We start from the raw sequence: 11,598 nt of genomic DNA on the forward strand, positions 1-11,598 counted from the left end.
TGTATTGAAATAGGCATTGATTATTATTTCGTTTAAGGACACAGTTATCTACTGAGTATTTTAAGTCCTTCAAGACAATCCCTGTTCTCTCTTTGCTTTTTTCATGTGAAAATCTCTTGCCGCCTTTCTTCTTGTGTTAACCTCGGCCTCTTCTCACATCTTGTTCCTTCTGGGTTCTCTTATGTGGACTGTAATGTATTTATGCATAAGAAGCATGCCAATTATATGTACTCTATATTTAAGTAGTAGTATTACAGTACCTCCAGTTATATTTTTAACAAATACCTGACTGGCCTGCTTCTTGTAATGCTGCCCATAGTGTAACATGCACATTCTTCCACTGGTGTTTATTTTAAACCAAGCAAAGGTAATTCAGATCCCTCAGCCGAAAGCGTTGCCGCTGCGGCTGGGGCAGCTCCTCTGCCTTCAGTTTTAACCTGGAAGCTGTGTGCCGATCGCAGCCAAATAAACAGAGGAAGCTGATGTGATGTGGTGTTACTCTTTTGCTGGAATCAACTTTCTTCATCACTAAATTCCAGTTAAATGGATCGTTTCAAGCACATAGCTCTTAGCGACTCGCCTGCTCTGCTCAGCCTTCAACACTGCATGATAAATCATGGTTAACGAGGGATTTCTGACACATACACTTAAGCCGATGTTAGCAGCATGCGGGGTCTAGGCTACTGTGTCTGCTGGGAATTTCAACACTCTGCTTGTTGTAACTCGGCGTCTCCAAGTACAAATGGAGCGACTGTTATAAAAGAGTATGAGACATGACAAAGAGATGCTGTTGTGCTGGTCTTGTTTTGCAGACGAGACCAGGAGAGTGACTCACAGCCAAAAGAACATCTATTTTTTTTCTTTTTTACCAGCCTGACTCATGAGGTGAAGTTGCCAATAAACCTCCCCACCCTTGAAACCGGTCCTGACTCACGCAGAAGCGATAAGGGAGGGAGGCACAAGGCTCGTGACTCGTTCCACGGAGGACATAATGCATATAACGCTTGTATAAACTGGATCTCCCTGGGGAGGGAAGCGTGTTCAGGACACGCCGATTTGGGCCACCAAATGGGCCTCTGAAAGGAAGGAGAGGGGTAACTTTTCTAGCCACGCTCTAGGGGAGAGGTTTTACTTCCTCCAGCTCTCAGGCCCCTCTTGAAATACCTAATTCTGGTTCAGGATCGCAGGCTGGTGTTTTCCCCGTTTTCCAGTGTTCCCTAGAGGACACCTCCAGTGCAGTGACACTTTTGGGAATTACGTGCAACCTGTTCACAGCCTGATCACGCACCTCCTGCTCCTCCCTGGAGGGATGAACTTAAGTCCTTTGCTGCGCTATTTTGTTTTTCTCAGTGAAAAAGGAGTAACTGCTCTACCGAGCAGAACAAATAGAATTCAGAGAATCCCATGTTTGAGCTCCGCTTGCCGGAGGAGGTCGTGTCTTTTGAGATCTTACTGAAAACAAATTTTACTTGTGAAAGTACGTTTTATTACCTCCAAGTACTCCTGTGAGAAGGCACTTAAGCCATGTTAAGAGCACTAAGTTTGCATTAAAATCGGGCCGCCATAGCTATATCATGGTGGCCACGGCGCTGGTGAGGGTGATGTCCCCCGCGATGCAGAGTTTGGTGACCTCGTTCACCTTCTTTTCGCGGAAGCTGTACTGCAGCAAGTGAGCGTCGTCCACCGCCACCTTGAAGTGATCCACCTCGCACAGGATCTGGAGCTGAAATACAACGTCCCCCGAAGATAACCATCAGGTTTTTGTTTTAGGAAGACGTTTTAAGCCATGGACTGGAGCAGGTTGGCACTGGCCAAAGGCTGCTGCCAGCCCGGTGGCATGTGGAGGAGCCGGCGCAGCGACTCCCAGCTGCAAAAACACGGGTGAGCTCTGCCTTCCCCACAGCCCCGCCGTACTCTTTCTCCTTCATGTTTTAGCCCAGGGTTTCTGCCTCCTCGTGACTGACGGTTCAGAGGGCGAGCGCTGCGTCCTCGCCACCTGTGAAACCACTTTGCAGGAGAAAAGGCTGGTGAAGAGACCTGGGCTGCTGGCCTGGTTTGAGACACACACTTCTCTTTCAGTAGTTTTACTTTTCAGTAAGGTCTCTTCTACTGCTTGGGAAAACTGCATTTTTAGAAGACTCAAGTGTCTGAAATGGTGAAAATATTTACATTATAGCCAGCTCTGAGATGCGGGTTCCAAGGTCTCAGCCTGCGCTCAAGAGGAGCGAGACCCGGGCAGTTGCCCCAAGCTGCCAACAGGATTATTTCAGACCACGAATGGCCCATTCAGTATAAATTACAAAGTTTGCTGAGGAGTTCTCTCCCTCGCTCTCTCTGTCCCTTGATGGCTGCCAGCCTGAGCACTCCTTGCCCCGGTACCAGAGCCCTGAGCCCTTCCCTTCCTCCCAAAGCCACAGTGCTCCCAGCGTCCCACATCTGCACATATGGGCTCTTTTGTATTATTAATGTTAATTATTTAGTCTTATTCTATTAAATCTGTTTATATTTCAGCCCTCAGGTTTCCTTCTTTTGCCGCGATTCCCCTTCCCAGCTGGGGAGGGTTCATGGGGTGAGAGAATAATGGTCTAAACGACAATAAATAGTTGTGGGTTCCTCAAACTGTAACAGCTGCTAACGGGGGAAATGCGGTGCAGAAACCTGCCCAACAACTGCAGCTGCAGCGTAAACATGGAGGATTTAATAACAAATGGGAATAGCAGAAGCGGGGGGAAGGAGCCGGACCTGCCGGAGGGGGTAAGAAGTGCAGGGGGGGGCGGTGGGACCTGCTGTGCTGGAAACCAGGGAAACAGCTGGGAACTGCCCCAAAAGCACCTTTGGGAGCCAATTCCTGTGCAAAAGCATCAAGGTCCTTCCAGCGAGTCCTGTCACACAGCCCTGGCCGAACCCTCCCAGCGTTAAGGCTCCATTAAGATGGAGTTTTAGGGTTGTTTTTTTTTGTTACCTTGAAGGGTCTTCCAGCTTCGAATGGAAACCTGGGAGCCGTCCTCTCCTCCTTTCCCCAGTTATTCTGGAACATGGAGTTACAGACGATGACTTTCCTGTTGTCTTCCTTGAAGCGGGGATTGAAGTGGAAGGCGATGTCATTCCCTTTCTTAAAATCCAGTGAAAACCTGCAATGACAATAACGCATCCGCTGCTTTTTTTTCCTTCTACCAAAGCCCTGGGCTCTTCTGCAGGACCTGCCGAAACCCCCAGGCCCCGTTGGGCGACAGCAGGGCGTTTACACGTTTATTTAGCGTAATACTTAATTTTACACCAGGCAGGTGTTATTCAGGAAGGGAAAGCAAATTCCAGCCCCTGCTTGCTCCATCCCAGCTCCCGATGGAACCTCCTTGCCCTCAGCGATGGACACACACACACACACACCCCCCCCCATACCTGTTGGGGTTGGGGTTGATGGTGCCTGTGATGGTTATGAGCGTCCGAGGGACGAGTCCTCCCTGCAGGGGCAGCTCGAAGGGGACTTTCTGGGAGACAACGGGGATTTGCTATTAGCAGAAAGCCACCTCCAAAGTGACAACACACCGGGGGCCCCCCGTGACACAGTGAGCATCCATGCCACCCCCCCCCCCCAGGGACAGCCAGCCCCAGGTCCTCCCAGGGACGGGCAAAATCAGGCAGCGAAGACACAGAAATCCTTATGATATGATGGAGCTGTTACCATGGGAGGAGCCGGTCCCCCCTGCGGAGGGTGGGGCCCAAATCCAGGGCCACTGGGCGGTTGCCCGGGGGCAGGATACGGTCCTGATCCTGCTGGTGCTCCTGGATATGGTCCTGATCCTGCTGGTCCTCCAGGATACGGCCCCGGTGCTCCGGGATATGGCCCCGGTGCTCCAGGGTATGCTCCTGGTGCTCCAGGATATGCTCCCGGTGCTCCTGGGTATGCGCCTGGTGCTGCTGGAGAGCCAGGATAGGTGCCCGGAGGACCGGAATAGCCCGGGAACCCCCCCGGAGCCGGCGGCTGGTTCCCCCAGGAGGGCCAGCCTTGGGGTGGGGGGGCAGAGGGGTTCGGGTTGTTGCCGGGGGACAAGGCGTCAGACAACTGGGGAGAGAGGGGAGAGGAGGAGGGTTAGGTGGGTGGCCTGAACCCTGGGGTCAGGCTGAGCCCTCCAACACCCAGCTTTTGTGTCCTACAGCCCGTGCCGAGGCCCCAGCTGCTCCCCAGGTGGGTACCTGGGCTGAGGTCTCCAGAAAACCAGTAAGCGCCCATGTAACTGGGGGGAGGGATTTGGGGAGTCACTCAGGTTGGTGCCGCCATGCTCCCACCCCTGCTGAAGGTCCCCGCTTCACGGCAATTAAACAATCACAGCCCCCATATGTGTGTGGGGTTTCTTTCTAAAGCAAGCCATACTTACAGAGAAACCGTCTGACATTTTTCCTGAAAAAGGAAAAGACAAAAGGTGCTGAAGTCATTTTTAACATACACCATCCGAAAAATAGAGATTTTGTAGAAGAGTTACAGGTGACAGCAGCAACAGGCTGGAAACGGGGAAGTCCCCATCACGTACCTGCCCAGGCGGAGCCGACAGCTCCGGTGCCGCGGGACAAACCTTCGTCCGAGACCTGCGGGAGAAACCGGGGGTCACTGCCGCGAGCAGCCTGGATGGCTCTGGGGGTGAATCCAGCCCCAAAACCCCTCCCCGGATGAAATGGGCCACTGCAGGGTTGTTGTTGACCCAACACCATCGTTGACCTTACAACGCCGCCAGTGCCAAGATGGAAGAGGACACGGGACTGTGGGGACCTGGGGCTGCTCTGCCCCAAGCGCCCTGGGCTCCCACCAGCCTCCCCATGGGTTTTTCACCGGGTTTTTGCTCTTTGCTCACGCTGCATTGCAAACCACGTCAGCACCCTCCTCCTCCTCCGAGAAACACAGCTCATCATGGAGCTCTGCATTTGATCTGCCCCCAAAAAACCCCACCCGTGCCAGGTCTGCTCTGCTCCCAAGTCAGGAAGATTTATTCCAGCCTTAAACCACTTTTTATAAAGGAAAAAAAAAACCCAAAGGGCAGCGGTCAGCTGTTCTTGCTGCCTCCAGCAGACACACGGCCACCTCCCTGCCCCGGCTGGAGGTGCTGGCTGCCAGCGCGGGACACTGGGTGACGCACGCACCCACGTAGTGGTTTTGTCCTGCACGATGGCTGGCGTTGTTCACTTCCCCTCCCCGAGGCAGCACCACAGAATCACAGAGTCACAGAATGATAGGGCCTGGAAGGGACCTCTGGAGACCATCTTGTCCAACCCCCTGCCAGAGCAGGGTCACCCAGAGCAGGTGGGACAGGAACGTGTCCAGGCAGGTTTGGAATATCTCCAGAGAAGGAGACTCCACAGCCTCCCTGGGCAGCCTCTTCCAGTGCTCTGCCACCCTCAAAGGAAAGAAGTTTTTCCTCTTGTTGAGATGGAATTTCCCGTGTTCCACTCTGTGCCCGTTGCCCCTTGTCCTGTCGCTGGGCACCACTGAGAAGAGTCTGGCCCCATCCTCTTGCCCCCCGCCCTGTAGGTATCGTTGAGCATTGATGAGATCCCCTCTCCTCTTCTCCAGGCTGAACAGCCCCAGGGCTCTCAGCCTTTCCTCAGCACAGAGGGGCTCCAGTCCCGCATCATCTTTGTGTCCCTACAGAATCCCAGAATGGTGGGGGTTGGAAGGGAGCTTTGGAGACCATCAAGTCCAACCCCCTGCCAGAACAGGAGAAGGTCATCCCGGAGAAGATTCCACTAAAAAAATGAGGGGCTACAAAACCGGCACAGCCACCCCGCGACGCACGGGACGGACGCTTGCAGCAGGCGAGAGAAGGGTGGCACCCCCGGGTGGGGGTTCCCCTTTGTCCCCCACCGTGGGCTGGAGGGCACGGCAGGAGGGACACACGACACACGTGCCACCAGCCGCTCCGGGCCAGCCGATAATAGCTGCCTTAAAAGTTTTGTGGAGCCGCTCGGCCGTGGCAGGGCCACATGCCACAAACCCGCTTGCGTGCAGGAATAGCCGCGGCCCTGAGCTGGATCCCGCCCATCAAAGAGAGCATTCATAAGAGGGGGGAAAAAAACACCACACCAAAAAAAAAAAAAAAAAAAAAGGGAGAGGCAGAAACGGGGAAAGAAAAGGAAAATTCCAAATTGAAAACAGAGAAGTAGAATTGTCTCCGAAAGAAACATTTGTCTGCACAAAGGTCACAGCAAATCCGGCTGCCCTGCCTGAGGAATAACAAAAAAACCTCCCAAGTTTTCACAACCAGCAAATATTCATCCTGCTGAGCCCGCCGGATTTTTAAGCCGGAGCAGCCCAGACGGTTTGAACAGCTAGTGTGTTGCAAAGCTTTTATTTGCCTTCTGGGGTATTTTTAAGCCCTTGGGTGTGTGGTTTGTTGGCAGGGTGAAGCCGGGGGTGGGCACGCAGCTCCCGCAGGCGCCCCAGGGACGGATGCCGCCGGGTGGCCTTCGGTCGAGCCGCAGGTATGGGCTGCCAGGGCTTGTGGTGCCCCGGCGAGGGGCAATGCCGGCTCCCAGGGGGCACAGCCAAGGGACAGCCCCACATCTTCGCCCTGGAGCAATTTCGCACCTTTGCATGGGTTTTTTATTGCCTCGGGACAGCGTGGCAGGAGTCTCCCTGTGGGGACCGGGATGGCAGATCCAATATTTATAACCAAACTCTTGAAAAAATGCTATTCCTCCACCAGCTCTCTGAGCTCTCACCGACCCCGCGGAGGAAAACCCCACGGCAGATGTCTATAGAGCACCCCAAGTATTTCCTATATTCACGCAAAGTGGAAAAACTTCTGTTTGGGAAAGAAATAGAAGTTTTCTTCCCCTCGGCGCTATTTCTGCAGTGACTTTCTGTGATGTCTCCAGCCTCCCAGGCGCTTCTGCGTGGTTTTGGGGGCACGGGCAGGGCTACCCCGGCACCCTGTGAGCTGCCAACAGCCTTAATAGCTCCTGAATATCCACCCAGGCACTCCCTAAAGCCAGCCAGTGCTTTATATAGGCCGCGGCTGCTGTTATTAACCACAGAGCCGGTGGCACAGCTGCCCCGGGAGGTGTCCCACCTCCCGCTCCCACGCCAAAGGGGACAAGCGCAGTCTTAACCCTTTCTTTGCACGGCAATACATGCTTTATCCCCCTGCTCCCACCCGGGACCCCCCAACGGGTGATGCGCTGTGGGGACAAGCCCACCCTTAACCCTTTCTTTGCAAGGCAATACATGCCTTAACCCCGCTCCTGCTCCTTCTGTTCCCACTCGGGACCCCCGTGGGTGGGATGCGTCCACTCACCTTGCGGTGCGGCGGCTCTCGGTGGTGGCTCCTGGGACTGGGAACCCACGGGAAAAGGGTGGCCCGGACACGGCAGCGGGGACCCCGCCTGCTCGGGGCGGGGACGGGGCGGGGACCTCGGGGATGCTCCGTGAGATGCCGCCCACCGGGATCCCGGGGGATGCTCCAGGAGATGCAGCCGGGGGGAAACCATGGATGCTCCAGGAGATGCAGCCCACGGGGACCACGGGGGATGCTCTGGGAGATGCAGCCGGGGGATAACATGGATGCTCCGTGAGATGCCTCCCACGGGGACCACAGGGGATGCTCCGGGAGATGCAGCCGGGGGGATCTCAGGGATGCTCCGGGAGATGCAGCTGGGCGATCCCTGGAGGATGCTCCCGGAGATGCTGCCCACGGGGATCCCGGGGGATGCTCTGGGAGCTGCAGCCGTGGGGTCCCCGTGGATGCCCCAGGAGATGCAGCTGGGGGGGACTCCGGGGGATGCTCCGGGAACCACCAACCGTCGGCTCCTGGGGCATCCCCAGGGGTCCCCCTCAGCTCATAAAGTCACTAGCAGCACAAAGAACATTATTTTATTCCCCTTTATTAAGTGGTGACCTCACCAAAGGGCAAAACTACACGGGGAAAAAAATTTGGGCTTCTTGTGTTTTATGTCTCGAGCGGGTCTATGTCCATGCTTGGGGCCTGTTTCCCCGCATCAGAGGCTTTCCTTTTCCTTAGAAGCTAAAATAAATACAACTAAGTAAAATAAAGTAAAATACAAATTTAGTTTTAAATTTTAAAGGTTTTCTCCGGAGACTGCCAAGAAAAAAAAAGAAGCTGGAAAAGCTTTGGTTTTCACTCGATGCAGAAAGGACCGGTGCTGGAAAGCTGTTAACGGCAGCTATAATTTCAACAAGTTTTAATGCAAGTTAAGGGTGAATCATCTCCTGTTGCTCAGCTGGCTTCACGGCTTAAAGCAACAGAAAAGAAAAAGGCGTGTTTGAAGGCTGAAATTCTGACCTTCTGCATGGTGCTGCTGGGAGGAGAAGAGAAGAGAAGAGAAGAGAAGAGAAGAGAAGAGAAGAGAAGAGAAGAGAAGAGAAGAGAAGAGAAGAGAAGAGAAGAGAAGAGAAGAGAAGAGAAGAGAAGAGAAGAGAAGAGAAGAGAAGAGAAGAGAAGAGAAGAGAAGAGAAGAGAAGAGAAGAGAAGAGAAGATATATATATATAGACACATAAATATATATCTATATACACACATAAAATATATATACACACAAAAAAATATGTATAAAAATGACAGGGTGCAATTACAACTCAGAATTATCGACCCTGTACTTGGTCCCACTGCCCTTTACTCTACGCTGACTTATGTCAGGAGTTAATGTTCTGTGCACCTTCTGTTCTTGCGGACATCAAGGCTCTGAGGCAAAAGGCCCCACCCCAGTGGGTGATGTGTCTCTATAAAGTTAAATAACTTTAAAGCAATCATTTCAAACTGCTTATTGGAAATGAATAAATGGAAGGCTGCTTCTCACTTGTCACAGAATCATAGAATGGTTCCGGTTGGAAGGGACCTTAAAGACCATCTAGTTCCCATCCCCCTGCCCTGGGCAGGGACACCTCCCACCAGACCACGTTGCTCAAAGCCCCATCCAGCCTGGCCTTGAACACCTCCAGGGATGGGGCAGCCACAGCTTCTCTGGGCAACCTGGGCCAGGGGCTCACCACCCTCACAGCCAAGAATTTCATCCTAGTATCTCATCTAAATCTCCCCTCTCTCAGTTTAAAATCACTCCCCCTCGTCCTATGGCTCCCCTCCCTGATCCAGAGTCCCTCCTCAGCTTTCCTGGAGCCCCTTTAGGGACTGGAAGGGGCTCCAAGGTCTCCCCGGAGCCTTCTCTTCTCCAGGCTGAACACCCCCAACTCTCTCAGCCTGTCCTCACAGCAGAGGGGCTCCAGCCCTCCCAGCATCTCCGTGGCCCTGACATACAATACTGTCTTCTTGACAGTAAATTAACAGGAAGGAAATGAAACCAGAGAGCAAGAAGCTCGATGGCACAAGGGATCCGCTCCCCTTTACAGAGCGGAACAACGCACACCCGCGTGATGATTTTACCAGTCTCGTGATTTCTGTGGCCTGACTGGTGCGTGGGGTTGGTAGCAAACACCACGTGCAACATCTGGGCGGCAGATCTACCCCAAATCCCACGGGGATAAGTTCAGCGATTGTCTCTCCTTCCTCCCTCTGCAACCTCCCAGGCTGGGGAAAAGGAACCGCCACAATGTCACCTCCCTTTCTCAAGACACAGGAAGGAGGATCTGAGTGCCCCAGCCGCCTTTGCACCTCCCCGAGATGTCACTGCGGTGCCAGCCCTGCGTGCCAGTGGCTGAGTCACCTCCGACTCACCACGGCAATCAAAAAGGGCAGTGCAGCAAAAGCAGGCAACGGGACTGTCCTCCATGGCCTGCCAGGCTCTGCCGTGTCCTCCCAGGACTTCGGAAACCAGCTTCCTGCAGAGAACTGGAGCCCCACTCCTCCTCAACCAGCACTTTTTGGGGAGATGGCCCATCCAAGAGCTTCCTTGGCTGCATTGCCCAACGCCCCCCCCAACATGGCCCTGCTCTAGCGCTAGTGAAAAATTCAATGCAGAGGAAGGTTGAGAACTTCAAGAACTCAAGCTGGATGGTAAAGAAAGCAAAAGCAGCAGACAGAGAGCATCAATGCTCGCAGCACCATCCCTGCTGCTCACATGTACCTTCACGAGTACGAGCAAGTCTGGACTCGCTGCCTTTGTCCTGTAGCAGCTCCCTTTTAGTCTCTCTTTATAAGGCCAAAGCAAAACTCCTGCCTTTGCAGCTTCCTTCTCCTAGAAAACAGAGCTGGTGTGAAAGGGCAGCTCCTCCAGTTCCCTCCTGCTCCGACAGTGCCAGGAGAATGGCAAGTCCCCCCCCCCCAGAAAGCTTCACATGGCTTCTAACACCAACAAAAGCCCTCAAAAGTCCCCTGGGCTTCAAACTTCATAGTAGCTACCTCCTCCTCATGTTATTAAATAACTGCATGGGAAATGCCTACAGTGATCCCAAACATCTGTGCGGATGGGGTGAAGGACCCCCATGGCTTGGTTGCCACCAAAAAGATGAGGTCCCGGTGCTTTTCTTGGCCATGCTCAGTGCTTCCCCAAACACACAGCCAACTCATTCAACCTTACAGAAAACTAATCCAGCCTAAAAATCCAAAAGGAGGAGTGCTGCATTGCAGGAGGGGGTTGAATCAGTCCAAGCCTACCCCCAGCAAAGCCAAGGTGTGATCCTGGTGTCTCTTTGGGTGTAGCACCAGGAGATGCACCAGGCAGGTGGAGAGCCCTGGCGGCTTCTTGCCTCCAGCTGGCCCAGGCACAGCTTTGGCATGGGAAAGATGCTCGATAAGGAGAGAAGCAGCCCTGTGTGATACCACCGCACTGAACACAGGGAGATGGAAAGGGAAGGTGAAGGCCAAAGAGAGACAGGAGAGTTCGGCCCGATCCAGAAGCAAGGCAGCTGCAATACCAACCACTCTAAGAGTTTACTTTAAAATAACTTTATTACAACAGCAATCATAGAATCACTTAGGTTGGAAAACACTTTTAAGATCACTGAGTCCAGCCGCAATGGGTGGCTTTTACCGTAGCTCAGGAAACCAGAGGAGGTGGGAAAGGGAAGAGTTTTGTCAGTCCCGGGCAGGTTGGCAGACTTTCCTTCTCTGCTCCATGGGGTTTGATATTAGATTTTTGCAGAGCACCAAAATTCATTCTCCTATGAATCCTTACGCTAAACAGGGCTCAGAATTAAATCTCGTGTACAGGGCATTTGCGTTCTTCCTGTAGAAGTCAAACCTCACACAGTCTGTGCAAGGATGCAAGTGACAACACCATCTCCAAAGGGCACTGTACATCACTAAAATGTGGTTGCTTTCCCCCACTTTTTTAATCAAGTTCAATGTTAAAAATAATCAAACCAGACCCAGCCTCCCCGGGCAGGGAGGATCTGCAAGGAGAGCAGGCGGAAGGGCTGGGAGCAGCAGCGCTGCCCTCTGCTGATGGCAACGGGACGGCGGATCTGCAGCCACCAGCTCAGAGCAACCAGAGGGAGGGCGCCAGGCTTTGCTGGTACACACCAGCCATGAGCTCATTTTTTCCAGCATCTGATTTTTCTTTCACCAACTCAGGGCGTTTTTCTCCTCGGTGTCACTCTGCAGACGCCCTCTTTTTAGCAGCTACTCACTCTGACAGCCGGTGCAGACCGACAGGGGAGCACCAAGGCGAGGAGGGTGGCAGCGGCAGCTCAAGAC

General features: G+C 53.4%; 1 protein-coding gene across 1 annotated transcript; it reads right to left on the reverse strand.

Annotated features, from left to right (window-relative positions):
- Positions 1–1,463: 1,463 nt before the first annotated feature.
- LGALS3 (galectin 3) lies at positions 1,464–7,368 on the reverse strand. The gene is made up of 7 exons (XM_074582419.1): positions 7,287–7,368; positions 4,530–4,584; positions 4,377–4,399; positions 3,683–4,063; positions 3,400–3,488; positions 2,963–3,131; positions 1,464–1,723 (listed from the first exon to the last, which is right to left on the reverse strand). Exons 3-7 carry the CDS (start codon positions 4,392–4,394, stop codon positions 1,568–1,570), a joined length of 813 nt encoding a protein of 270 aa, XP_074438520.1. The 5' UTR covers positions 4,395–4,399; positions 4,530–4,584; positions 7,287–7,368; the 3' UTR covers positions 1,464–1,567.
- Positions 7,369–11,598: the final 4,230 nt, after the last annotated feature.

This window comes from Larus michahellis, chromosome 4 (genome assembly GCF_964199755.1).
Source record: "Larus michahellis chromosome 4, bLarMic1.1, whole genome shotgun sequence".
NCBI classification, from domain to species: domain Eukaryota; kingdom Metazoa; phylum Chordata; class Aves; order Charadriiformes; family Laridae; genus Larus; species Larus michahellis.

Bases quoted from the DNA above. Each gene is read 5' to 3' on its own strand.
- LGALS3 (XM_074582419.1), bottom strand. The intron at 3,489-3,682 runs GTAACAGCTCCA...GTTGTCTCCCAG, and splicing joins GGGGACCGGCTCCTCCCATG to AAAGTCCCCTTCGAGCTGCC. The intron at 3,132-3,399 runs GTATGGGGGGGG...TTGTCATTGCAG, and splicing joins ATCAACCCCAACCCCAACAG to GTTTTCACTGGATTTTAAGA.